The sequence below is a fragment of the Lissotriton vulgaris genome, chromosome 10, assembly GCF_964263255.1.
Source record: "Lissotriton vulgaris chromosome 10, aLisVul1.2, whole genome shotgun sequence".
Taxonomy (NCBI): domain Eukaryota; kingdom Metazoa; phylum Chordata; class Amphibia; order Caudata; family Salamandridae; genus Lissotriton; species Lissotriton vulgaris.
In genome coordinates, this window is record NC_141698.1 from 1100160515 (window position 1) to 1100186328 (window position 25814).

Genomic DNA, 25814 nt, shown 5'->3' on the forward strand with positions numbered 1-25814 from the left:
CTACTTACCAAATGCACTTACACACTGCTACTTTAAGCACCTACAAAGTAAACTGTTTGCATACTTGCATAATCATTACTATGCATACTTTAACACTGCTCACTTTACATGCTGCCACTCTGCTCACCTTCCATACTTACATCCTACTAACTCTGCATACTCAGTCTATTGATTCTGCACAGCACCACACTACTGCCCCTACCCACTTACATACTAATCTTTCGCTTTTTATTTGGCAATGCAAAAAGATGCTGCCTCCTACCCAACTACCTAATTGACATGCTTTTCAGTTTCTTTACTGTATCCTTAAACAGACGTTCTTGCACATCCTAACTAACTTAGCAGTACTTCGATTTATCCCTTAACATTGCAAAATTACACAACCACACCCAACCACACACACACAGCCACACACAGACAACCACACATACAACTTCATACACACAACCATACACACACACAACCTCACACAACCACACACACAACCACACACCACACACACAACCACACACACAGCCACACCCAACCACACACAGCCACACCCAACCACACACACAGCCACACCCAACCACACAGATACAACCACACACACACACAACCACACACATCTATCGCCCTCACTCTATCGCCCTCACTCTATCGCCCTCACTCTATCTATCTATCGCCCTCACTCTATCTATCGCCCTCACTCTATCTATCGCCCTCACTCTATCTATCGCCCTCACTCTATCGCCCTCACTCTATCGATCTATCGCCCTCATTCTATCTATTGCCCTCATTCTATCTATCGCCCTCATTCTATCTATCGCCCTCACTCTATCTATCGCCCTCCCTCACTCTATCTATCTATCTATCGCCCTCACTCTATCTATGGCACCACCACAGCATCATTCAGGGGCACCATAGCATCACTCAGGGGCACCACAACATCACTCAGGGGCACCACAACATCACTCAGGGGCACCACAACATCACTCAGGGGCACCACAACATCACTGAACGCCACAGCACCACTCGTCGCCACTACAACATCACTCAGGGCCACCACAGTATCAATCTGTGCAACCATTCAACAACTGGTTCAAATATATTCTCTCAATGTTTCAAGCTTTATTACAAATGTCACACAAAGATGGTAATATTTCAATTCTGTTCTTGGATTTTCATCACAATAAAATACACTGAACATAATCTTCACAAAAGTTATTTACAAAAGTTTAAGCTATTGCCATTATAAATTACAATAACTTTTATTTAAGTATTAATCATTTAAAAAAAATTAAAAGCCATTGTTATTTGTAATATCAATACATCGAAGTCACGTAAATACAAAACATGTTGCATTACAAATGCTATAGGTGTCACATTTGCAAAAGATAAAAGTATTGGCATTGTAAATGACAAAGCTATTAATTTCGCTATTTTCAAAACCAAGACATAAATAAAAAATGTCAATTACAAGACTAATAGCTAAAACTTTCCTAATGCGAGACCTATTGCATTGCAAATGCTTGTTACTTTTGAAACCCCAGAACCACTACCCACAATGCATACTGCCCAGTATCCAGCTCCTGCCATAGGACCTGGTCCAGTTGGTATATTTTATCAACACAACTCAGGTACTCAGTGACATCAAATCTCAGCTTTACAACTTCACCTATGTATGCTGGAAATAAGCACTGTATTTGAAAGGTGGGCAGGGTCTAAAACACATATTTCGAAGGATGGGCAAGTCTGGGTCTTGCCGTCAGACTCTGTGCCACCCCAGTTGTGATACGTATGTGTGGTGGGCCCGTGAGTTGCACGGAGCTCCAGATGAAATCTAGTACCGCAGTCAGAGGCGCAGGGCTACTGCATCACAGCCTGAGACCTGGAGTGAGTCTTAAAGCTGCGGCACGGAGGAACCCGGCAGCGGAGAGCGGCAACGACATGGGCCACGGGTGGGGCAGGGCACTGGAGCTTCCCCAGAGGGCTTGCCACAGCGCAGTGGGTGCACATAGGCTCCTATAACATTTGAAACTGGGTGCAGGCCCCTAGACCTTGAGGCGGTTAAGGCCGGCGAAGAACTTGGGCCCTTTTGGAAGCTTGGCCTCACTGCTGGGTCCATCTCGGGTCAAGATGTCTACAACCTGGCTTGATTCCCCCGGTGCAGCGAGTGATCTACTTGCACACTAACGCAGGCCATCACCAGCTCTGGGATCCCTCCTGGCCCTAGATCACCCCTTGTGAGTGCCACAACACCCTGAAGGCCTGGCTGAACGAGCACCGCAAGAACCCCAGTGATGCCAATAAGATCGTGCTCTTTAAATATGTAATATATATTTGTCCAACCCTAATAGCTTCAACTTTACTTAAAATGTAACCTTGAGTGAATTTGCAAGTTGTATAAATGTAACACTAATCACTAGTATCTGTAGTAGACTTATGTACTTAATACCATTCTTATGCGTATTTAGAGATTATCTGTTTGTATCTTTTATGTAATTCATGTACTCTGAAGTCCTTATGTAATGTAACTGGTTCTATTGTCCATCAGAATTGGGGTGGACGAACCTATGAGCAAACGCCCCACCGAGAATAAGTATATCCATACAGCGTTTTTAATTGAACAGTTTTCTGTTTTACTGTTTTGTTGATATTTCCAGGGAGGGATTTATCATTGGGTTTTGCCCTGAAGAAAGCTGTGGACCTATAGGGCCTTTCACTGGCTGAAACATGTTGGCAATGAGTATAGGGTCATAGGACCATTGTATCCTTGGGACACCCTACTATTTGTTTTTAATATCCGCCACTATTCCATATTAAAGGGATACCTGGAGTCTCTGGTGATTTTTTTATTCTCTAAACCCCCTGGCCTCTTCTCAAAAACACTCCCTGAAATACGGTCAAGCCCACCCTGGCCTTTAGGAGCCAGAGTGAACCTGATGATGAAGCATGACACTATTCATATGTGTGAGGGTTACTATACAAAGAGGTATTTCTCCCAGTTTTAGTAGTAACATATGATTAGATCCCCTTAGTAGAGAATTATGCCTATATCGAACATATCCAATATCAGTTTCCATTGGGCGGGATACTTCTTGTTATTGATGTCTATTGTAAAGCGCCATGACACGTTTGGGTAAAGTTTGTGCTATAGAAAAATGCATAAATAAATTATTGTAACACCAGTGTGGGCGCCTTCGAGGGGTGAAGCCTAACACAAGCTTTAGCACCCCTGAAGAACTCCCGCTAAGAGGCCACCCTAAGCGGGGGCCTTCTCACTTGTTCCTTCATAAAGGGCCCTTTCTAGGACACAGAGCACAGGCAGGGTTTATCACAAGCTGCCTGGCACAGGACGTGTGGGGGAGTGCACACCCCATCTCTCTCACACCCATTCACAAGTTCATGTTTACTCTTTATTATCCGCTTAAACACAGACTCAGAGGCTCACAACCCTTGGCTTACTCATTACACATCCCTGATTTACTTTTCTGACACACACACTCACTCGCTTCCTCACTCCACAGCCCCCTCTTTCGCCCCGTCTCGCCTTCCCTCTTTCTCGGTCTCTCTTCTCTCTCACTTTTTTTCTTGGCCACTCTTTGTCTCTCTCTCTCTTCTTCACCCTGTTTTTCTTTTTATATCGCTCGTCAAAGTCACCTGCTCTCGGTCTCCTCTCGACTTGTGTCTCTCGAACTCTTTCGCCCTGTCTGTCGCTCACTATCTGATAGAGACTTCTAGCTGCAGATTCCTTACCTTTGAAATTCCCAAGCATCAGGCTGTAAGGAATCTACAGCTAGGTAGACTCTACCAGATATTAATGCGTTACCAAAGATAAGTAACTTGTTGGTCTCTCCCTCTATTGCTCTCTCTACCTGTCTTCTGTGTGCCATCACAGGAAGCAGTGCACCCACATGGCCATATTCCGTCTCTTGTACCTAAGCTCTCTTGTTCTAGGTGGCCTGGGCACTGTAGGATAAGAAAGAAAAGCTGCCTGGCTCCAGGCAGGTCTATGGTGTGGTGCCCTCACCCCCCCCCCCCCCCCCCTCGCCGGACGTTCAGACTCCCACCTATATCATTAGCTCTGGTACCCGTGAACCTTGTGAGCTGTCATCAGTCCTCTAAGCCATTCCTCGAACCCTACAGGCGAAGGAAGGACTTCTCCTTTCAGGCTGGGTTATTGAAAAGCATGTTGCTGACAAACGTTACAATAACAGCAGTACCGATGTCTCACTGCACACTATGCCCAGTGCAAGAGTAGGAGCATGCAGGCCCTGGGAGAGGTCTATGAAGCAAGGACCCCCCACTGACAGCAGATGGTGTTCAATGCCTATTGCCTGGCTTCCATTTGACAGCCAATCAACTGGAGTGGACATTGCAGAAGAGCTTTTAACCATGTGGGAGGGTGTTTCGGTCGAAGGCACACGCCTTGAAGTAGGCATACATGGCATCTCTAATAAAGGCTACCTAAACCACTTGTCCTTGGCCCAGTGTTGGTACCCTAAGTATCCTGATGTGTGGAGTTTGAACGTCCATTTTTAACTTCACTCATCCTAATCTGTACCTTTTTTGAAGCTAAACGTTACTAAGTAGGAAGTACCTGGCCATGTGCTGTCATGTGGTCTGAGGAAATGCCCGCACGCAGCCACTTTAGTGCATGGCTTTTATGCCAACCTTGTACTCAGCGTGGCTATATGGAAACCGTTTTTCTGATGAATACTTCTTCCTGCTGAATGCTCACCTTTTGAATATCCCAGGCATCAGACTGGACCAGGAAACTTTTCCCCGTGCCTGTGGTGGGCTCTGGCTTCAACTCTGCTCCAGAATTTACTCCACCGGGACGTCACTAGAGCCGTATCGTGCGCCCTGACATCATTTCCCTTTTTTCCATGCCATCAACTGTGTCCCAGAGCTTGTGCTCTAATTTCAGTCAGTGATTCATTCAACATTTTTCATCCAATTTTCTTAGAATTGTTGGGTGCAGGGCAGCAATTTGGCCCCCGCCCCCAGTAGGCGGGGGCTTAAAAAACTGCATGGACTGTTAGGTAAGTGTCCATCATGGACCCACATGACATCGGGCTTTGTTGCTTAAGGTCTACCTACAAAGTGAAGTTGTGCGAGTCTTGAATGAGCATGCACTCCAAGGTCATCGAGGAAACATTGGCCAACCTTTTTATAATCCAATTCTGAGAGGATTGATGGGCCAGGAGTAACATTCTACTGAGGCCGAAGTCTCCAGAGTACGTATGCAAGCATAAGAAGAAGAGACGACAAAACTCTGAGTAGCACCAGGCTACCAGAACTGGCCCTAGGCCTGGCACCAGCCCTAAGGCCTTCTACGCCTGTGACTCAGACGCCAAGCTCTTGACCGTGTCATACCTACGTGGAGTATCGGGGACAAGACAATGTGTCTTTCCTTTTCACTATGTTTGGCATCTTCTGCAGGGTAATGGTCCCCTCTGGTGCTCCTTCGAACGCCTCAGGTTTTTTTGGCGTGCCCTTTGGATGCAGCTGGTGGGCTTTCCCCCGGCTCTTTTCACTCCATTGCAGTCCTTGCCACCTATTAACCTAGCTCAGGCACCATCTCCGATAGTTGCAACACAGGTGTCTCCCCCTTCTCCACTAGCTCTAGACTAGCCCCTCTTCCCTAAATGGAGCTCCCAGTCCGTGCACACCTATCCAGGAGGGAAGCATGGAAGATCACAGAACAGACCGGATTCTTCTTTGGTGGGGAATCAGATCTATTAGAAAACCTACAGGAGCACACACCTGATACCCAATCTGTCTCCATGGACCCCAATGTCGCTGCCTTAAAGCTGTCAGAAGTTTAGATATCTTCCTTGACTGGGAATTATTCTCCCCAACATGTCCTCTCCCTCCAAAAGTCCCATCATATCACATCCCAACAGAGAAGGATGCAAAAGTTTTGGAATTGGCTTCCCATCTGTGATGGTCAATTCTAACATTCTGACAGATGTTCTCTACTCTGCACCTCGGTTTTCGGAACCCTTGCAACCCTTTAATGATGGTAGCACAGAACCAGTCATATCTGCTAGGGAAAAGCCAACCTCGCCCCTGCTTTTAATCTTTTAGCGGTCAGCGGATACAGGCCAGTCCCAGGTGACCTGGCTTTCCTATCGGCTCATCCCTCCCCAGAGAGCCTAATGGGGCGAGTATCTTGCCATTTGAAGCTATGCCCCGATGGTTTTCGCCAGGGAGTATGGCCCGAAAGTCTGTCAATGACAGGTGCCTAATGGTCTGTCACATCCATACCCTTTGGAACATGGCTCAAATGGTGATCTTGAACCTCTCAGACCATCTACAAGAGCACTTAACGGAACTGGTACAGGATGGTCAGGCCATAGCCAGACAGGTCATCAAATAGGGCCTACATACGGCAGATTCTGTAACACACATTATGGATACTTATGTGGCGTTAAGAGGCCATGCCTGGTTGCAAAACTCAAGGTTCCCCAGTGATGTTCAGACAACCTTATTGGACCTCCTATTCGATGGTTTCCGACTGTTTGAGGACAAAGCTGATTTGCCCCTTGACCTGTTTAAGGACAGCTTGGCCACTGGTCGCGAGGTTTTCAAATATAGCCTCAGGATTACTGGTAGTTCCGTAGGTTTCATGGGTTCCTCAGATGCTTCTCCTTTTATGGTAGACAGCAAGGGCAACAAAAACAGCAGCAGCAACCAAACCCTGTGTTCTAACAGTATCGGGGTTGTGGCAAAGGAAGAGGCTGAGCCTTACCTCTCTCTCTATCCTCCTCCGTTTCCCCCTATCACAGCATGGAAGCAGCCATAGTTCCCTCTTGCCTGAGCACATGGCACCTATTGGAGGACATGTATCCTGCTTTGCAGAAGGCCGTTACTCATGACCAATGGGTTTTGCAAATTATGGAAGTATAGTATGCTCTTCCCTTCTAACGGTCCCCTGCGCCGCTTCCCCCCTCACCTTCTCTCCTTTCTGCAGTCCACCTACACCTCCTGCAAAATGAGGTAGTGATTTACTCCAAAGAGGGCTGGTGGAATTGGTGCCAGAGCAAGAAGAAGGCCATTGGTGTTAACTTCCAGCACTTCACGGTCTCAAATGAGAAATTCCATCTTCATCTGATCCTGCACTTCAAGATCTTGAATTGGTACTTTTGAAAGGACAATGCAAGATGATATCTCTGGCAAAAATGGTTGCAGGCACTGGAAGTGAAAGACTAGATGGTGTCTGTCGGTCAACAAGATGCTTATGTTCACATACCGATTCTGTATTCGCACAGGACGTACTTAAAGCTTGAATGACAGACTCTTTAATGTTGAACAGCATTTTAGAGAGAAGCTCAACTCTTCCCAGTAAAGTTTCAAGAAGTATCAGCTCGCTCACTGGACCGGGCCTCATCAGAGCGGCAGTTCCCTCTGCAGCACAAGATATTCTGTGGTAATTTCAGAGCTCAGCAGTCCTTGCAGAGACCGCCCTATCAATTTTACTCACTTCTACAAATGTACCACTCCTTTTATGGCCAGGTGGATCTAGGGGTCGCCAGCACCCAGTCTCCTCTGTTGCCCCAAAACCTGTCTACCACCCTGCTCCCAAACCATCAGTCTATCCCAGTTAAAGTTAACCAGAGCCCCAGCGTCACAAAATGGACGCTGCGGCCACTGACACAAGTCTGACCTCCTGCTGCTGGGAGTCCTTCCAGTCACGGAGGTTTGGACAATAGGTTTCCTGCCTGGGGAGGTGCGAGCACCACCCCAGACAGGACTTTGTGTATTGGGACAGGGAGGGCTGAATAGAATGAGACACTGCCTGGGGCACACTAGGTGCTCCTTGCATACCCCAGTTCAAACCGGTTGCTGGGGCACTCCAGCCCCAGCTCTGGCACGAAACTGGACAAAGGAGAGGGGGTGTAACCACCCCCCTTCCTGGTCCCACCCTCAGGAGGGGCCTAGTCAGTAATCCAGCCCCTTTTAGTTGTATAAAGGTAGGAGCTGAGTCCTGAGACTTTAGATTTGATCCTGACTGAAACTTGAAACGAAACTCTGGACCTTCGACCTTCTGCTGAAGCTGAAGACTGAAGAATCTCCCTTGTGGCCAAGGAGTGATCACCCTGGGCAACCAGGCACCATCCAGCAAATCAATGGCTTGCTTTGTCGACGTTCCCGCCGGAACCTGACCACAGAGCCTGACAAGACCCAGACTTCCAGATCTCTCTGACCCTCTCTTCACGACTGCAGCATAGCTGAGATCTGTGGAAGCGACGAGATACGTGGGACCGGACATCTTGAAAAGCCTGCAACTTGCTACCTGTGCAGCTCCTGAGGTACCCTCGAAGCTGTGCACTGGGAATTGAGAAGCCCCGATCCCGAGCTCCATGTGCGACGAAGATCAGCCCCCCACACTCCACGAGTTCTGCGTGGGGCCCTTCTGCTTTTGTTCTGCTCGACGCGTTGTCCGGTTGCTGGCCCGTTGGCTAGTAGCCTCTGTAACAACAATCCTTTTGAACCACATCGCTGGTCTGGTTGCTCCAGACTGGCCCTTGCTTCCCTGAAAAGGTGAGGCACCCCAGACCTTGCTGGTCTGCACCAGAAGCCTTTGTTGTATCCTGCGTGGGTTGCCTTTGCCAAGGCTTGTCGACTCCAATCCGGAAGTCGACCCCTCCATCTGCGAGATCCTTCGTGGGACAGCCCATCTCCAGCACCTGGTCATCGTTGATGCCTCCTGGTCCACGTGGCTGCCAAGACAAGCTTCAAGACAGCACCTGATTGGTCCTCGACGTCTTCTGGTTCCTTCCTGGTTCCACCCGGTCACTTGCTGGTGACCCAGACTCTGTCCCCTCTGCTTTCAGGTCCTCTTCATCCTCGATCCACCCTTGGATCCACCCGGACATCTTCCTCCTGGTCGCCTGCAGCATCTTTCTTCAGGTCTCCATAGGACTCAACGACGAAACCAGACACATCTTCACACAAATGCACCCGCCGTCCGTGGGTGAGGTAACGAGAGTACTTCAGTGCTCCCAAGGGTATTGACTATCCAAGTGTCTGAGTCTCTAGTTGTTTCCTCCTAGCTCAACAAGAAGTCTCCTAAATCCTTCTATATCTAACTTCTAAGTTCCCATTGACTTTGCATTGAATCCCACATGTGTGTAAAGACACTGCACGCGCCGCCTGTGGGCCTCCTACTTCTAAACTTTTATTAAGACCGTGTCGCCCCAGCGATTCCCTAGACCCTAGACCCTAGGCCTTTCCTTTTCTCGTGACGTGGTACTTATACCACTTTCTTAGTATATGGTTTGCTTTGCCCCTAGGGCCTAACCGTAAATTGTGCAACTTAACGTATAATCACTGAGTGTCTTATGTGCTTTGGCCTCTGACCTCGTAAAGAGTTCAGAGGAGTGTGTTAGAAATAAATACATATATATTTTATATATATCCTGTGTGGTGTCCTTTCATTTAATATTCAAGGGGTTACATATGGTAAAACAGCTGGCTTTACACGCCCTCTAGAGTCTTTTTAGCTTAAGACTGTTCTGTCCACGCTACCACTAGGATAGCTGGTCTATAAGGTTGACTTTCAACCATCACCATAAGGGTAGTTTGGACTGGTGCAAGGTGATCACTAGAATAGTGAACACAATATACCATGCCAACTTCTCACAATCACCATTGCATGTGGTACACCATTGGGTCGCAGCACTATCAAGTCATAATCTCAGTGGTCCACGATTAGGCTGACAACTGCACCTCAAGTTTTCTCACTGCTGACAGTTGTGATGGCTTCACTGAGATAGTCGGGAGTCCACATGTTTCTATACTTGGACGACTGGATAGTGGATGCAGGGTTCCCACCTCTGATAAAGGGACATTTTCTGCGCATGATGACTGTTCTCCATCCCTTGGGCTTCATCGACAGTATTCAAAAGTCCCACCTCATTCTAAAGCGAAGCTTCCCATCCATCATATATGCACTGCCGGAAAATGGCAGAATGAGGGCCTTTCCTGTTCCTCAGAGGATTGTAGATATTTGGGAAACAAGTCAAATGTTTGATTCGTTAACATCAACCAGTCATATATCTGTTTGGTCTCATGGCTGCATTCATCCTGCTGGCTCCACATGCTAAATGGCAGAGGCGGGCCCTTCAGTGATGCCGCGACTGCAGCGCTCTAGTACTAAGGAAGCTTCTTGGCTCCACTGCAAACATTCCAGTTGGTCCACTGAGACCTGCCCTGGTGGATGGACCTCTGAAATTTGCAGGTTGGTCTTCGATTTAGCCCTTTCCAAGCACAGGCTACCGCGCTCACGGATGCCTCCTCATTGCTGAGACACCCATCTTGGCAACATAATGGCACAGGTCTTTTGGTCTGCCCCAGGAGAGCACCCACTCATAAATCTTCTCAAGCTGCTGGCATTCCACCTTGGCATCAAGGCATTTTACACATCCATCTCCGTGAGCGCCATTCGGATCCTGCCAACAACTACTACCGTTGGGAGTCTGTCCTGGAAAAATAATATCAAAGTTCTTGATTTGATGGTAATTTTCACCCAGCACTTTTCTGTCGGTGACTGCTGTACTTTAAATAGTTGACCCTTATACAAAAAAAGCTGTCGGGAGTTACTTGGCGAAATATACCCACACCCTTTGGCACATGGCAGAACTGGTTAACCCACACATGCCAGAAGACGAAGTCTCGCTTCGCTGATGTCGTTAGAGGTGGACAGAACACCTCATACTGGTTCAAGGTTAGCTAGACCACAGCCAGGTCCTTAGGCCTCCAGCTTCCAAAGCCCCTAAGGGATTACAGACTGTTTCATCACTTTTGAGACTTTTCAAGATGATTTTTCTTTCGGCAGCGCTAGTCCTAGCTGTCTCAGGCGTAACAGACCCAAAATCCTCTGGGCAGTCAGTACAGAGGTAGGACCAGAGACCAAGCCTGCGAATCCCTTTATCAAGCCTCCACCTCCTCTCCTGCACCACCAGGAAAGCAGACGTAGTTCATTTTACTCAGCGCACCCGTAGCCTGTGGAAAGGAGAGAGTCTTCCTTTCTACCAGGCTAGCAGGTGATTACTTCAGACCAGTGGATCTTCAGATAATAGGAGTGTTTTTACCGTACTCTTCCTTCAGTCTCCACCTCATGACCCCTTCCTCCCTTTTCTCTGCCAGAAGATCACATTTCCATCCTGCAGCAAGAGGTGCCATCACTCCCTCTGAAAGGAGCAGTGGCTGAGGTGCCAAAGTAGGAGTTTTAAGCAAGAATGTTACTCTCAGTACTTACTTGTTCCCAGGAAGGACAGTGGTCTACGTGTGATCCTAGATCTCAGGGACTTGAATTTATTTCTCAAGAAGAAGTTTAAGACACTGACCCTGACTGCGGTCTTGTTGACTTTGGAAAGAGGAGAAGTAATTGTATCTCTCGAACGGGAAAATAACTATTTTCAAAATCCAGTGCTGCGGTACCGGAAGTTCTTGCGCTTTGTGGTCTATTCAGCCCATTACCAATTTGCAGTACTTCTGTGTGCCTTGACATTGGCAGTTTGAGTCTTCACCAAGGTGATGGCAGTGGTGTTTCAACTCATCTCAGAAGGTCGGGCATTCACATTTTTCTGTATCTGGACAAGTGACTACTCAAAGCCAGGTCCCTGGAGGTGGTGACACCCCATCTGTCAACAGACTTCTTGCTATTTGACTTAGGAGTTTCAATCAAGAAGCTCCAATCTCACCTTGAGCCATTCCGATGGCTCCTGTTCATAGGGTTGGTCCTGGATACTACCCTTCTCCGTGCCTTCACTCCCCTTCGGAGGATCCACAACATCAAGAGTTCCATCCTTTTCAGAAGGCGCGCAACTCCCATCTCCGATGGCATGCATGCTGCCCCTCTAGGGTGAGGAGCCCATGTGAGGGATCTGGGGTTCACAGGCCTTTCTTCTCCAGAGGAACAGATGCTTCATTTCAGGGTGCTAGAGTCACAGCAATTGAACTGGCGTACAAGGCTTGGCTCCCCTCATTCAAGACCGGTATGTCAGATTGACAGACATCATGCCTGCAGTGTGGTAAGTGAACAAGGGGGTGGAATAGGATCTCATGTCCAGTGCCAGAAAGAACTGAGACTCTGGTCTCGGGCACACTGTCACAGGATATGCCTGATCACCAACCCCCTGGCGGGGTCTCTCTATGTCACAGCTAACAGCATGATCTGGTGTTATCTTGTTGTGCACAATTGCCTTCTTCTACTGGAGGTAGTCCTGGACATATTCAACCAGTAGGGCACTCCTCAGTTAGATCAACTCGCCTCTTTCGAAAATGTCTTTCCAGTGCCCATTGAGCCAAACATTGAGAAATGTGTTTCAGTTGTGGTGGAACTTTGAGCTCTACTGCACATTCCCCTCCCCCTCCCCACTCCATACCCTTGGTTCCTCGAGTTCTGAGGAAGATTCATCAAGACCAGGCCCAAGTCATTCTCATGGCACTGGATCGGCCAACGAGTGTGTGGTATACAGATATTCTACTCTTCTCCCTGGCTCCGGCTGCAATGCAGAGTGGACCTTTTCTTTCAGTTGGAGCAGGGGGTGGGGGGGCTGCAACACTATCTCAGAAACCTCCACTTTTATACTTGAAGATTGAGTAGGGACCTTTAAGCTCTTTTCAGCTGTCACCAGAGGTGGTGAATGTGTTCCTGACAGCTTGACGACCCTTAACTAAATCTGTATATTTTGGGAGATGGAACATTTTTGTTTCATGGTGCATAGAGAATGTGAACTTTTGTAAGCCAGATTGCCTCTGGTCTTCTAGTTATTGCACACTCTCTCTAGTTAGGAGTGTGTTTGCAGTGGGTACTGTAAAAGGGTACTGTGGTTTGTCACCAAAATTACTCTGTTTCACAGAACAACTTGTTTTGTTCAAATCCACCACAAAGATGCACTTCCTTAAGTGCCTGGCTAATATTTATCAGCCAACTCTTTTTGTTATGCCCCAGTGGGAACTCTAGCTTGTTTTGACTTTTTAATAATGGGGTCTTCGTTTGAGCCGCTGCTCAATTGTCAGTTATGTTTATTAATTATGAAAACAGTGTTCTTGGTGACGATCCCCTCAGCGAGTGGGTCGGTGAGTTTCAGGACCTGAGCACCTGGCCTCATTCACATCCCTTTTTCCCTGACAAGCTAGTGTTGCAAACCAGGGCTGCTTTCCTTCCTAAAGTGGTGACTTCCTTACATTTGGACCTGTCGGGTACCCTTCCATCCTTATTTCTCCTTTCACTGGATGAGGAGTGGCTGCATCACTTCGATCCTAGATGGACATCATCATGTGTCCTTGCAAGAGGTGGTTCTGTTGTGGGGATCTGCAAGGCAGCAATGTGGATGTGCTGACACTCGTTTGACTGCTTAGATTTCGGAAGTACACACTTTGTGAGGTCTGTGCTGCAATGATTCCTCATTCTTAAGGTACAGATTCCAGTCTATGTGAAATGCGGTTGTATGAAATTGAATATACAATCTCTTGTGATCTTTCATAATAACCGTCCAACTTTTGCTGCCTTCAGAAACAGAATTGCATCAGATAGAAAGTTAACAAACACTAGATTTTCAATGATAGATGCTTCTATTTTCTAAATTAAATTTGGCACATTGGTGGACTTTGTTCTAAAGTAAATATTTTTTTTCCAGAAAAATCCAAGACCGATAAATTTTCAGTTTCAACAAAATTTGGATTACTACAAAGCCCGGGGGGCGGATCTAATGAACAGAACACGGTAAGTGACTTTGGTCTAGCCTGAATCTTGATAATGTGCAGAATAGCCTTCTTAGATACAGTGTGTTTATGTTTCTTGTGTGCCAGATGCAGAGCACCATAACCCATAGCACAACACACTAACTGTAAGTAACTGCTTTCGCACAAAGATAAAATTGGGTACCAGAAGCAAGAGACCCCGCCATCTTTTGTTGGAGAGAAAATATTCTGCAGGTTTATTAGGAAAAGTAATGGATTAAATTGCAGACGATCGAAGGGCAGCCGGTGATAAACTGACTTCTGCCTGATTGGCCACCAAGCACCAGACAAAAATGTTGCGTTACATATAATTCGCATGTTTGGGGTCCACCACTCGTCTGCACCCCACAGCCCAGGAATGCACAGCTCCCAAGGTGGGCAGAGCAGTACCAGTCAGCCCTAAGGTTCTCAGGCTCACAGCTGCCCCTGGTACTAATGGAGAGCTGTTGGTTCCTCCCAAGGCCTTGCTTAAGGACCCCTGAGGTAATGGCATGGAATCCCTTTCCTGGACTCACTCTTGTTCTGGTTTCTGCCCTAAATAATTTGGAATACCCTTTAATTCCACCTGCATCGCAAAAAAAAGTACCAAAACATGAAGACGTCAATCAGATGAAACTGTGAATTTGTAACCACAGAAGCGAGAAGGTAAGATACTGGTGGAGTTTGTCCCTCGAGAACAGAAAAAGGTATGATTGGTGAGAAACTGCAGGTGTATATATATATATACACCCTCGCCCCCTCCCCAGAACTGACCTCACAGGTGGGTATGGGTGGAGAAAGCGCACTCACCTCCAAAGATTTCTGCAGTCGAGGGCAGGTGCCACAGAAAGGGCCTTCAGCGCTGATTGATGCCTTGTATGCGATGCGCACCTCCAATCTTTCACAGACCATTTTTGAATCCATGCTCAATATTATAAATAGCTCCCACTCCAGCATGCTTTTGCCGCTCAAGGGCATGCTGGGCATTGGTGCTGGACAGCAGCCCCATGAAAGTGCATTGCTGATGGGGGGAATGAACCAAAGCCAGTCTCCTGCATTCAACGCAGGTTCCAGTGGAAGATGTAGACTGGGAAGCGTCCCTGATGCACCAAAGAGGTCTCAATCTAAGCAAGACTGACTCTTTCAATCTAAATTACTACACTGCGTTTATTACCATAGGATCAAATAATATAAAGTGGAGAAGATGGCGACTCCTACATGAATGAGGTGCAAAGTGACAGAGAAGACTTTTATCGCACTATCTGGGAGTGCCCAGAGGTGGACCGATACTGGCAGATTTGTTAAAGAACTAGAGGCCACCGTGGGGCTCCTGGTCCCACACAGCCCACAAGCGGTGATGCCTGGTATTTCAGGGACCCTGACTACATTGCTTTTGTATACACTGGGTTTTGTAATTGCAGAGAGATGCACCATCTGAAAGAAACACGTTAGTTATAGATTCCTTACCTTGGAATTACCCCCAGGCGTCAGAATGGGTCCGAAAAGTTTTTTATCAGCAGTACCTCTGCTCGTCGGAAGGTGGCGTCGGTCAGCTCTGCGTCCATTGTTGGAGTCGTGGTCACCGGAATGATGTTGCAGTAGCTACTTTACAAAGTTGTCCTCGGGACTCGCCCATCCTTCCTGCCCAAGGTTGTCACGGTCTTCCACATCAGGCAGACCATCACTTTACCCACCTGTTGTCCCTGAGACTTCAGCAGGAGGCAAGCTCTTTTCCAAGCCCTTTGAGATCCTTCACAAGTTGATAGCAAAGTACACAAAGTTAATTTCTCCTTTCTTTGGCAGTCAGGACACCACTGCAGGCCAATCCCCTAAGCAGCACTTCAGCTTAGGGATAGTCTCTCCTCAGTTTCTTCAGGTTCCTCTCATCAGTAAAGGTTTCTTCTTGTAGTCCAAAAGTGATCTAATTTCTTGGGATCAGGGTCTCAATATTTATACCCCAAAATCCTTTGACCTCTGAGGGCAGAGGTGCCTTTGCCCAGTCCAAACCAGTTCTGGAGCACTCTGTTGACATGACTCCTTTTTTCCTTTCACAGTGCAGGGCAGAAACATCAGACGCCCCACAGGGGGTGGAGCGAGCATTGTGGAGGGCAAGCACAGCCTTGGAGCACTTTGTTGACAAGATTCCTTCTCTTCATTCACCGTACAGGGCAGAGACATCAGCCGCACCCCAGGAGGTGGAGCCGGCATTGAGGAAGGCAGGCACAGCCCTATTCAGGTCCCTGGTGCAACTCCTCCCACCCATCTAGATGCAAATCTCTCTATTCACCACTGGGCTGACTTATTCTGTCTCTTGGAATCCCCCAGCCCTGTCACTCAAAAACACCAGACAAGGAATACACAACCTAGCAGAGGCAGGCTTGGATAATTAGACAAGAAAATACCTACTTTCTAAAAGTGGTATTTTCAGACACAGAATGTTAAAACCAACTTCACTAAAAGATGCATTTTATCATTCTGAGTCCAGTTATACTAAACTCAAATTTCTACCATGTTCTCTGAGTCAGTTAGGATTATAAGATGTAATAATCTAACTGCCCGTTCTGGCCTATGGAGAACAGGTAGCCTTGCAATAGTGAAAAACGAAAACGGCTGTAATTCACTATTATGACATGCCACACACATCAGGGCCTGTCATACTGTAATGATCCAAGGGAGGCAGTTGAGTAGATTGAGATAGATTTATTTAGTGGCATACAGAAACAGCCAACCAGTTCAGTTAGAGTCTAAGGTAGAGTGAATCCATAGTGGAATGCACCTCATGAACATAGCAAGGTTCTAAGAATACATTGGAGTCACATTTAAAGGGACAAGGTATCAATAAGTAGTACAAGGAGAAACAAAACAAACCTAGAATATTACCTCATCTCCTTTTCTTAAAAGAATGAATTGTCATGAAAAAAAGAAAAACACAAGGGAAAACAAAAGTAAAGCAGAAATGAATAACAGTCTAGTTACAAAATACATTTGTAAACTTACTCTCTAAATCTCAAAGGTCTATTTACAATGCGAGAGCTCTTCCTGGTACTAGTGTCAGCGGAGGAAGCATTGTTGAGTACAGAAGTATTGGAGGGATTTTCAGAAACATGTGAGGAGGAATTAGCTTTAGAGGGAACCCCAGAGTCACGGACAATTTTAGCAACTCTATTAAGATTCCACCAGAAACCTCCTTCAACTTGTATGGCATTACCTGTGACTTTAACAACTTTTACAGGAGGTCCAAACTTGCTTTCCCCTTTGCTGACATGCCCAGACTTCCTGATCCGCACATAATCGCCAACTTCCAAAACACTCTCTTTCGTTCCTTTCCTTACATCAAAATATTCCTTTTGTTTGGACTGGGCAAGTAGGACATTACTTTTAACAATGGACATGAGACTTGAAACATCTGAACTTGACTTAATCCATTTGGACATCCACCCAGGACAAAATGAAGTGTTAGGCTTCCGACCTCTCATTAACTCAAAAGGAGAGATCTTAGTGGAGGAGTGAGGGGTGGTTCTGTAAAACCAAATCATGCTCTTCAAAGCTTTACTGACCTCAACATTGCTACTTCTAGCCCACTTCACACAATCGCCAACCACTCTGTTCATCCTCTCAACGAGGCCATTCCCTTGGGGATGATAGAGGGAGCTCCTGACATGCTTGACCCCAGACTTGAAGAGAAATTCGACAAACTCATGGCTCACAAATTGCTTCCCATTGTCGGAAACCAACACTTCAGGGAAACCTTCCCTGCTCCATACATCACAAAGAAATTCAATAACACTTTTGGTATCAGCGTCTTTAGTTAATTTAAACTCAGGCCATTTGGAAGCATAGTCAACTAAAACCAAAATGAACCTGAAACATCCACTGAGCATGGAGTAGGGACCCATTATATCAACACCCAGCTTAGCCCAAGGACGATCAGGACATTCAACTGGCATAAGAGGGGGAACCCAAGTCTTGAGACTCTTATCAGAAGATTTACATATACAACATTCCGCAACAAAACAATCAATGTCTGAATCCATGGCAGGCCACCAGAACATCTCGCGAATCCTTCGTTTAGTGAGGGAACAACCTAAATGACCCTCATGAGCTTTGGCAATGATGTCTTTTCTAAAAGCAAAAGGAGGGATAATTTTATCATTGCGTAATAAAATACCGTCCTCAATGGAAATCTCATGCCCAACTTTAGAAAAGGGTTGAAGAGAAGCAGACAACACTTTTTCACGTGGCCAGCCCATTTTAACAAAGTTGCAAACATCTTGAAGAATACTATCCTTTTCAAAAGCCTTCCTCCACTCAACTTCAGAACAAACTTGTAACTCAGGAATGTCCACACAAGCAACTAAGCAATCATCACAATCTTCATCAATAAGATTTGAAAATGGGATGTCGACATCGTCGTCACACACAGTAGGAGGAAAGCGGGACAAGAAATCAGCCCTTACGTTTTTTCCCCCGGCAATATGCACAACATCAAAATTGTATTGTAGGAGCCTGGTGACCATTCTTAAAATCCTGGGTGTACAACACTTGGTAAGGCCACCACCCAAGATGTTGACCAAAGGTTTGTGGTCGGTTTGAAGTAAAAAACGCCTACCCCAAATGAACGGTCTGAATTTTTCAATGGCCCAGGTGCAAGCCAAAAGCTCCTTCTCTATCACAGAGTATTGAATCTCAGCCGATCTCAACACTCTTGAAGCAAAACTGATGGTTCTTTCCACACCACCTTCGTTTTGTGTTAAAGTGGCACCAAGACCGACACAACTTGCATCAACGGTAAGGCAACAAGGTAAGGCAGGGTCAAAGGGCTTAAGTACAGAATCAGACGTTAGGGAAGTTTTCACTTCTTCAAAAGCTTTGACACACTCTTCACACCAAACGAATTTGACCCCTTTTTTTAACAAATTACTAATAGGACGTACAATGGTCGCATAATGGGGAATAAACCTGGAGTAGTATTCACAAATACCCAGAAGAGATTTAACTCCAGTTTTATCAGACGGAGTAGGAGCTTTAGAAATGGCGTCCAAAAGTCCAGGTCTAGGCTTAATTCCGTCTTGTGTCAAAATGTGGCCGAGATACTCAACTTCCGTACACATAAATTTGCATTTTTCAAGTTTCAAAACAACACCATGATCTTGAAATAAAGTAAGGACATTATCCAGAACACAATCATGAGAACCTACATCTTTGCCAAAGATCAACACATCATCTTGGAAGACTGTTACACCCTTAACACCTTGCAAAATATTACCCATAACTCTCTGAAAGACCGAAGCGGCCGACGCTAGACCAAAAGGCATGCGTTTATACTGAAACGTACCCAAAGGGGAAATGAAAGCAGTAATGTGACAGGAATCGGGATGTAGCTCAACCTGGTGGTAGGCACTGGCTAAATCAAGTTTGGTGAAGAACTTTGCTCCTTTGGTAGCTGCAAAAAGATCGTTAATGCGGGGAAGGGGATGAGTATCTACCCAAATCTCTTTGTTGACTGAGCGAAGGTCAACACAGACCCTAAGTTTGCCATCCCTCTTACGGGCTACGACCAAAGGCGAAAGCCAAAGAGAGGATTCAGTAGGTTCAATCACACCACTCTCACATAACATTTCCAGTTCTTTCTTCAAATCATCTCTGGCGCTGAAAGGTACACCCCTAAGTTTGTGTTTAACAGGTGTTGATCCTTCTTTTACAATGATCTTGTGCTTCAAGCCTTTTATTTTGCCCAATTTTGAACTAAAAACAGAGGGAAACTTGCATTTGAGCATTTCTAAATAATCAGAACATGTAGCAATAAAAACTTGTTCCCTCGCACCAGGTTTAAGAGTCATTCCGAAAAGACCCTGATGGAACCAACCCAATATATTGAGTCCTTTAATAGCAACATAAATTTTCCCTCTAATCTTCCTTCCCTGAAAACATAAGATGTCCTCAAAGAAGCCAAGGAGACTAATCCTCCTCCCTTCGTAAGACACAGGAGCACGGTCTGGAGGAAGAAGAGGACGAGTGTTATTCCATGTAATGTCAAATAATTCCTTATCAATCATGGTGATTTTAGCACCAGAATCTACAAGGAGTTTCAAAATGTTGTCACCAACAGCCACGTCAATGATGGGGTCAACACAGGAATCAGGATCACCTTCGATTATTGATTCATCAGGAAAATCAGAGACAACTCCAATAGTTATCTCAGAATCTGAAGAAGAATCAGAATCTACAACACCCACAACAGGTTTATCAAAACTTTTCTTGTTTTTCAATTTTAAGCACACCTTAGCAAAATGTCCCAACTTTTTACAATAGTTGCACACAACGTTGGAAGCAGGACAAGAAGAACCTTTAAGGTGCTGGGGGTTGCCACACCTTATGCACATTTGAGAGGAAACAGTTTTATTCCAAACTTTACCTTTAGTGATATTGGGTACAGATTTTTTTTTATTGAACCTAGAAGAAGAATTTAAACTTAAGGCATTTATAGGTTCAATAACTTTGTCCTCAAGTTCTTTGAGAGAAACCATAGATGTTTCTACACTTTTAGCTAATTTAATAGTGTCATCAAGAGACGGATCGCTCAATGCTAACAACTTTTGTCTGATGTTCTTATCCTTGCAATGACACACAAACTGATCCCTTATAAGTTGTTCATTGAAGTTCTCAAATTTACATTCAGATGCCAATCTACGTAAGATAGAGATATAAGTATCAATATCTTCGGAATCAGCTTGTTTTCTCTTAAAGAAAGTGTGTCTACGAACCATAAGATTAGGTTGTTTATCGAAACGTATTTTAAGTTTCAGAATGGTGTCACTATATTCATCAGAAACAACACCTTCAGTAACAGGTAGGTCAGGGAGGTGTTTGTAGACTGACCTGCCTTCAAAGCCTAAGGAGTGTAAAAGAAGACATTTCTTCCTTTCAGGGCGAAATCTAGATGCTCCAATAGCTCCTAGATAATTCTCAAAAGCATCATGCCAGATTTCCCACCTAATAGAAGGTTCGCCAGGAGTTTCCAGAAAAGCTGGAGGTGGATTAACTGACTGTAGAGTAGACATAACTAAAAAAAAATTGACCAATAAAATCACTAAAGCAATGTAAATAGTATGAACAGAAATGTGAGCCAAAAGTTGTATATAATAAAAACTGTGTGTACCAGCGTTAGATATGGGAACTAGTATCAAATAAATGGAATAAAGGTAAAACAGTACTTATTGTTTGTAATTTAAACAAAAGGAGCTGTGCACATCAGCGAGTGTCCAAGAAAAGCTGTGCACATAAATATGTTGAAAACGAGAGTTTGTGAATACAAGAGGAGAGCTGTGCGCATAAATAACTTGAAAGCGGGAGCTGTGCGCATCAGCGAACAATTGGTTGCTAAGCAATGAACGCTGTGCGCATCAGCGGTGAATGCGCGAAAATGAAGATAAGAGCTGTGCGCATCAGCGGTGAATGCACGAAGAATGTTCAGTACGTCATAAAGACGAATGGTAGGACCAATCCCGACAGTCAAAGCATTCGTCCAATGAAAAGGAACAATAGAAGACGTAGGGTGATGACGTATGACGCTCTTCACAACGCTCTTCACAAACGTGCTGACATGGAGGCTTGAATAGACGTCACAGGACTGCACATGGAAACGGAATGCAGAAGATCAGAATTCCAGTCACAGAAGGGCTCGAGGTATGGCTCGAGGTATGAAATGTAATTTTTTGAATTGACAACGGTCAAAGCCAAGGCAGAGCAAAAGCATCAGGGAAAGGAAGACAAAGCAGAAGTCCGAGTAACCACAAACCACAAACGATGAGTAAGACAAATAAATAAAATAAATAGTCTTACAGTTTTCGAGCAGTCTGCAACTCTATTAAGATTCCACCAGAAACCTCCTTCAACTTGTATGGCATTACCTGTGACTTTAACAACTTTTACAGGAGGTCCAAACTTGCTTTCCCCTTTGCTGACCTGCCCAGACTTCCTGATCCGCACATAATCGCCAACTTCCAAAACACTCTCTTTCGTTCCTTTCCTTACATCAAAATATTCCTTTTGTTTGGACTGGGCAAGTAGGACATTACTTTTAACAATGGACATGAGACTTGAAACATCTGAACTTGACTTAATCCATTTGGACATCCACCCAGGACAAAATGAAGTGTTAGGCTTCCGACCTCTCATTAACTCAAAAGGAGAGATCTTAGTGGAGGAGTGAGGGGTGGTTCTGTAAAACCAAATCATGCTCTTCAAAGCTTTACTGACCTCAACATTGCTACTTCTAGCCCACTTCACACAATCGCCAACCACTCTGTTCATCCTCTCAACGAGGCCATTCCCTTGGGGATAATAGAGGGAGCTCCTGACATGCTTGACCCCAGACTTGAAGAGAAATTCGACAAACTCATGGCTCACAAATTGCTTCCCATTGTCGGAAACCAACACTTCAGGGAAACCTTCCCTGCTCCATACATCACAAAGAAATTCAATAACACTTTTGGTATCAGCGTCTTTAGTTAATTTAAACTCAGGCCATTTGGAAGCATAGTCAACTAAAACCAAAATGAACCTGAAACATCCACTGAGCATGGAGTAGGGACCCATTATATCAACACCCAGCTTAGCCCAAGGACGATCAGGACATTCAACTGGCATAAGAGGGGGAACCCAAGTCTTGAGACTCTTATCAGAAGATTTACATATACAACATTCCGCAACAAAACAATCAATGTCTGAATCCATGGCAGGCCACCAGAACATCTCGCGAATCCTTCGTTTAGTGAGGGAACAACCTAAATGACCCTCATGAGCTTTGGCAATGATGTCTTTTCTAAAAGCAAAAGTTGGGATAATTTTATCATTGCGTAATAAAATACCGTCCTCAATGGAAATCTCATGCCCAACTTTAGAAAAGGGTTGAAGAGAAGCAGACAACACTTTTTCACGTGGCCAGCCCATTTTAACAAAGTTGCAAACATCTTGAAGAATACTATCCTTTTCAAAAGCCTTCCTCCACTCAACTTCAGAACAAACTTGTAACTCAGGAATGTCCACACAAGCAACTAAGCAATCATCACAATCTTCATCAATAAGATTTGAAAATGGGATGTCGACATCGTCGTCACACACAGTAGGAGGAAAGCGGGACAAGAAATCAGCCCTTACGTTTTTTCCCCCGGCAATATGCACAACATCAAAATTGTATTGTAGGAGCCTGGTGACCATTCTTAAAATCCTGGGTGTACAACACTTGGTAAGGCCACCACCCAAGATGTTGACCAAAGGTTTGTGGTCGGTTTGAAGTAAAAAACGCCTACCCCAAATGAACGGTCTGAATTTTTCAATGGCCCAGGTGCAAGCCAAAAGCTCCTTCTCTATCACAGAGTATTGAATCTCAGCCGATCTCAACACTCTTGAAGCAAAACTGATGGTTCTTTCCACACCACCTTTGTTTTGTGTTAAAGTGGCACCAAGACCGACACAACTTGCATCAACGGTAAGGCAACAAGGTAAGGCAGGGTCAAAGGGCTTAAGTACAGAATCAGACGTTAGGGAAGTTTTCACTTCTTCAAAAGCTTTGACACACTCTTCACACCAAACGAATTTGACCCCTTTTTTTAACAAATTACTAATAGGACGTACAATGGTCGCATAATGGGGAATAAACCTGGAGTAGTATTCACAAATACCCAGAAGAGATTTAACTCCAGTTTTATCAGACGGAGTAGGAGCTTTAGAAATGGCGTCCAAAAGTCCAGGTCTAGGCTTAATTCCGTCTTGTGTCAAAATGTGGCCGAGATTCTCAACTTCCGTACACATAAATTTGCATTTTTCAAGTTTCAAAACAACACCATGATCTTGAAATAAAGTAAGGACATTATCCAGAACACAATCATGAGAACCTACATCTTTGCCAAAGATCAACACATCATCTTGGAAGACTGTTACACCCTTAACACCTTGCAAAATATTACCCATAACTCTCTGAAAGACCGAAGCGGCCGACGCTAGACCAAAAGGCATGCGTTTATACTGAAACGTACCCAAAGGGGAAATGAAAGCAGTAATGTGACAGGATCTGAAGCTGGACCTTCCCATTCCCTTGCCGTGGACCGACCACTTCCTTGTCCCCTTTCACTTCCTAATCCAGACTCGACATAAAAAAATCCACAATAGCGACAATAAACAACAGAGGAAATGGTCACGTTTTTCCATGGACTCTTTTGAACATCACTTCCTTCTAAACGGTTCTCCCATAGACCTAGGAGTAGAGGTTGACAGGGCTTGCACAGCCCTGGACGGAAACATCACTAAAGCCCTGGATATCACTGCCCCTTGGGCCATTAAGGGTCCGGAGCGACAAACCAAAACTGCACCTTGGTTCAGCACAGCTCTTAGAGAAACCAAGGCAGCTTGCAAGAGGCTCGAACGCGCCTGGAGAAAGAACTATTCACGAGAGGCAAGAGATGTGTACAAAGCTAGCTTAAAAGATTACCATCTCCTAATCAGGAAAACCAAAGCGACCTTCTACGCAGATCAAATAGAAAACGCTAATTGCTCATCCAAGGAACTCTTCAGGATCTATAAAGAGATCACTACACCTCCCCCCTCTTCAGAGCAGGCTGACACCTCAGCACAATCTTGTAATGCCATCGCGGAATTTTTTTACAAGAAAGTACGCAACATTTACACTAGTTTCCCTGATGTTGCCAGAACTGGCTCCAACCGTCTTCCTCCTCAGGAAGAAGCGATTTGGGAGGCAAAGATCGAAGACTGCCTCACAGTATTCCAGGTTCCGACGAAGGACCTCCTGATAGCCATGGCTAAAGGAATCAAATCAGGCTCCCCTCGCGATCCTGCCCCGGCCAAATTCTTGGCCAGCGCCATGAGTCTTCTAGCACCTTATGTTGGCCATATATTGTCTACTTCTTTTAACACTGGCAAGGTCCCCCACGGGTGGAAAAAGGCAGTCGTGCTACCTCTTAAGAAAAAACCAAACATCAGTGCGTCCCAGCGTAGTAACCTCCGCCCCATTTCGCTTCTGCCCTTCTTTTCTAAACTAGCAGAAAAACTAGTCAATCAACAACTCTCAGCACACATAGAGTCCAGAGGCCTCCTGCATACTAACCAATCGGGCTTCCGAGCCCGCCATTCCACAGAATCAGCCCTCCTTTTTTCGACTGAGGCACTGAGGAAGCACGTGGACGCTGGGCATGTGGCAGCACTGGTGCTCCTGGACCTCAGCGCAGCCTTCGACACTGTGGCACATCATACGTTGCTACAGTGTCTGAAGAAAGGAGGAGTGACAGGCATGGCCTGGCTATGGCTGGAATCTTTTCTTACCAACCACAGCTTCTCGGTGCAGCAAGGAGGAGCACGATCCGACACCTTTGACCTCGGTCAAGGAGTGCCGCAGGGATCAAGCCTCAGTCCAACACTTTTTAATTTATATGTCACCCCCGTGGCCATTACTGCGGAACGCTATGGGGTGGAAGTAGTAACATACGCAGACGACACCCAGCTGGTGGTCGCTCTGACCCAACCCTCTGAACTAGCCGCTGCAAACTTCTCAGCATGTCTCCAGGAGATGGCTGAATGGATGGCGAAGAACTGCCTCCGTCTTAACGGTGATAAGACTGAGGTGTTGATTGTGGGAAAACCCCCCTCAGTCTGGTCATCTGCCTGGTGGCCGCAGACCTTGGGGCCCCTCCCTACCCCCAGTGATCAGGTGAAAAATCTTGGAGTATGGGTGGACTCAAAGCTTGACTACGACTACCACACCAGACGAGTAGCTGGTGCTTGCTTTTCGATTCTACGGAAACTCCGCAAAACCATCGACCTGCTCCCAGAATCCTCAAGGAAGACCCTGGTCCATGCTCTTGTCACGTCAAGATTGGACTACGGAAATGCCCTGTATCTAGGTGCCAACGTCTCTAGTCGGCGGCGACTGCAGACAATCCAGAATGCTGCAGCTCGCCTGGTCCTCCGGCTGCCTAGAAGAGCCTCCTCTAAAAAATCCCTACAAACATTACACTGGCTCCCGATTAACGAAAGGATCGACTTTAAGGCCCTGTGTATTGGCCACAGGATCGTACATGGTA

At 45.8% G+C, this 25814-nt stretch overlaps 1 protein-coding gene across 3 annotated transcripts in view; it reads left to right on the forward strand.

Annotated features, from left to right (window-relative positions):
* Positions 1-25814, forward strand: part of TBC1D5 (TBC1 domain family member 5) — a 1888005-nt gene that overhangs the window by 1459295 nt on the left and 402896 nt on the right. For all 3 annotated transcript variants that reach the window (XM_086942181.1, XM_086942182.1, XM_086942183.1), the window contains one exon: positions 13638-13723. In XM_086942181.1, coding sequence (XP_086798307.1) covers positions 13638-13723 — 86 coding nt within the window. The remainder of the gene's footprint in view (positions 1-13637; positions 13724-25814) is intronic.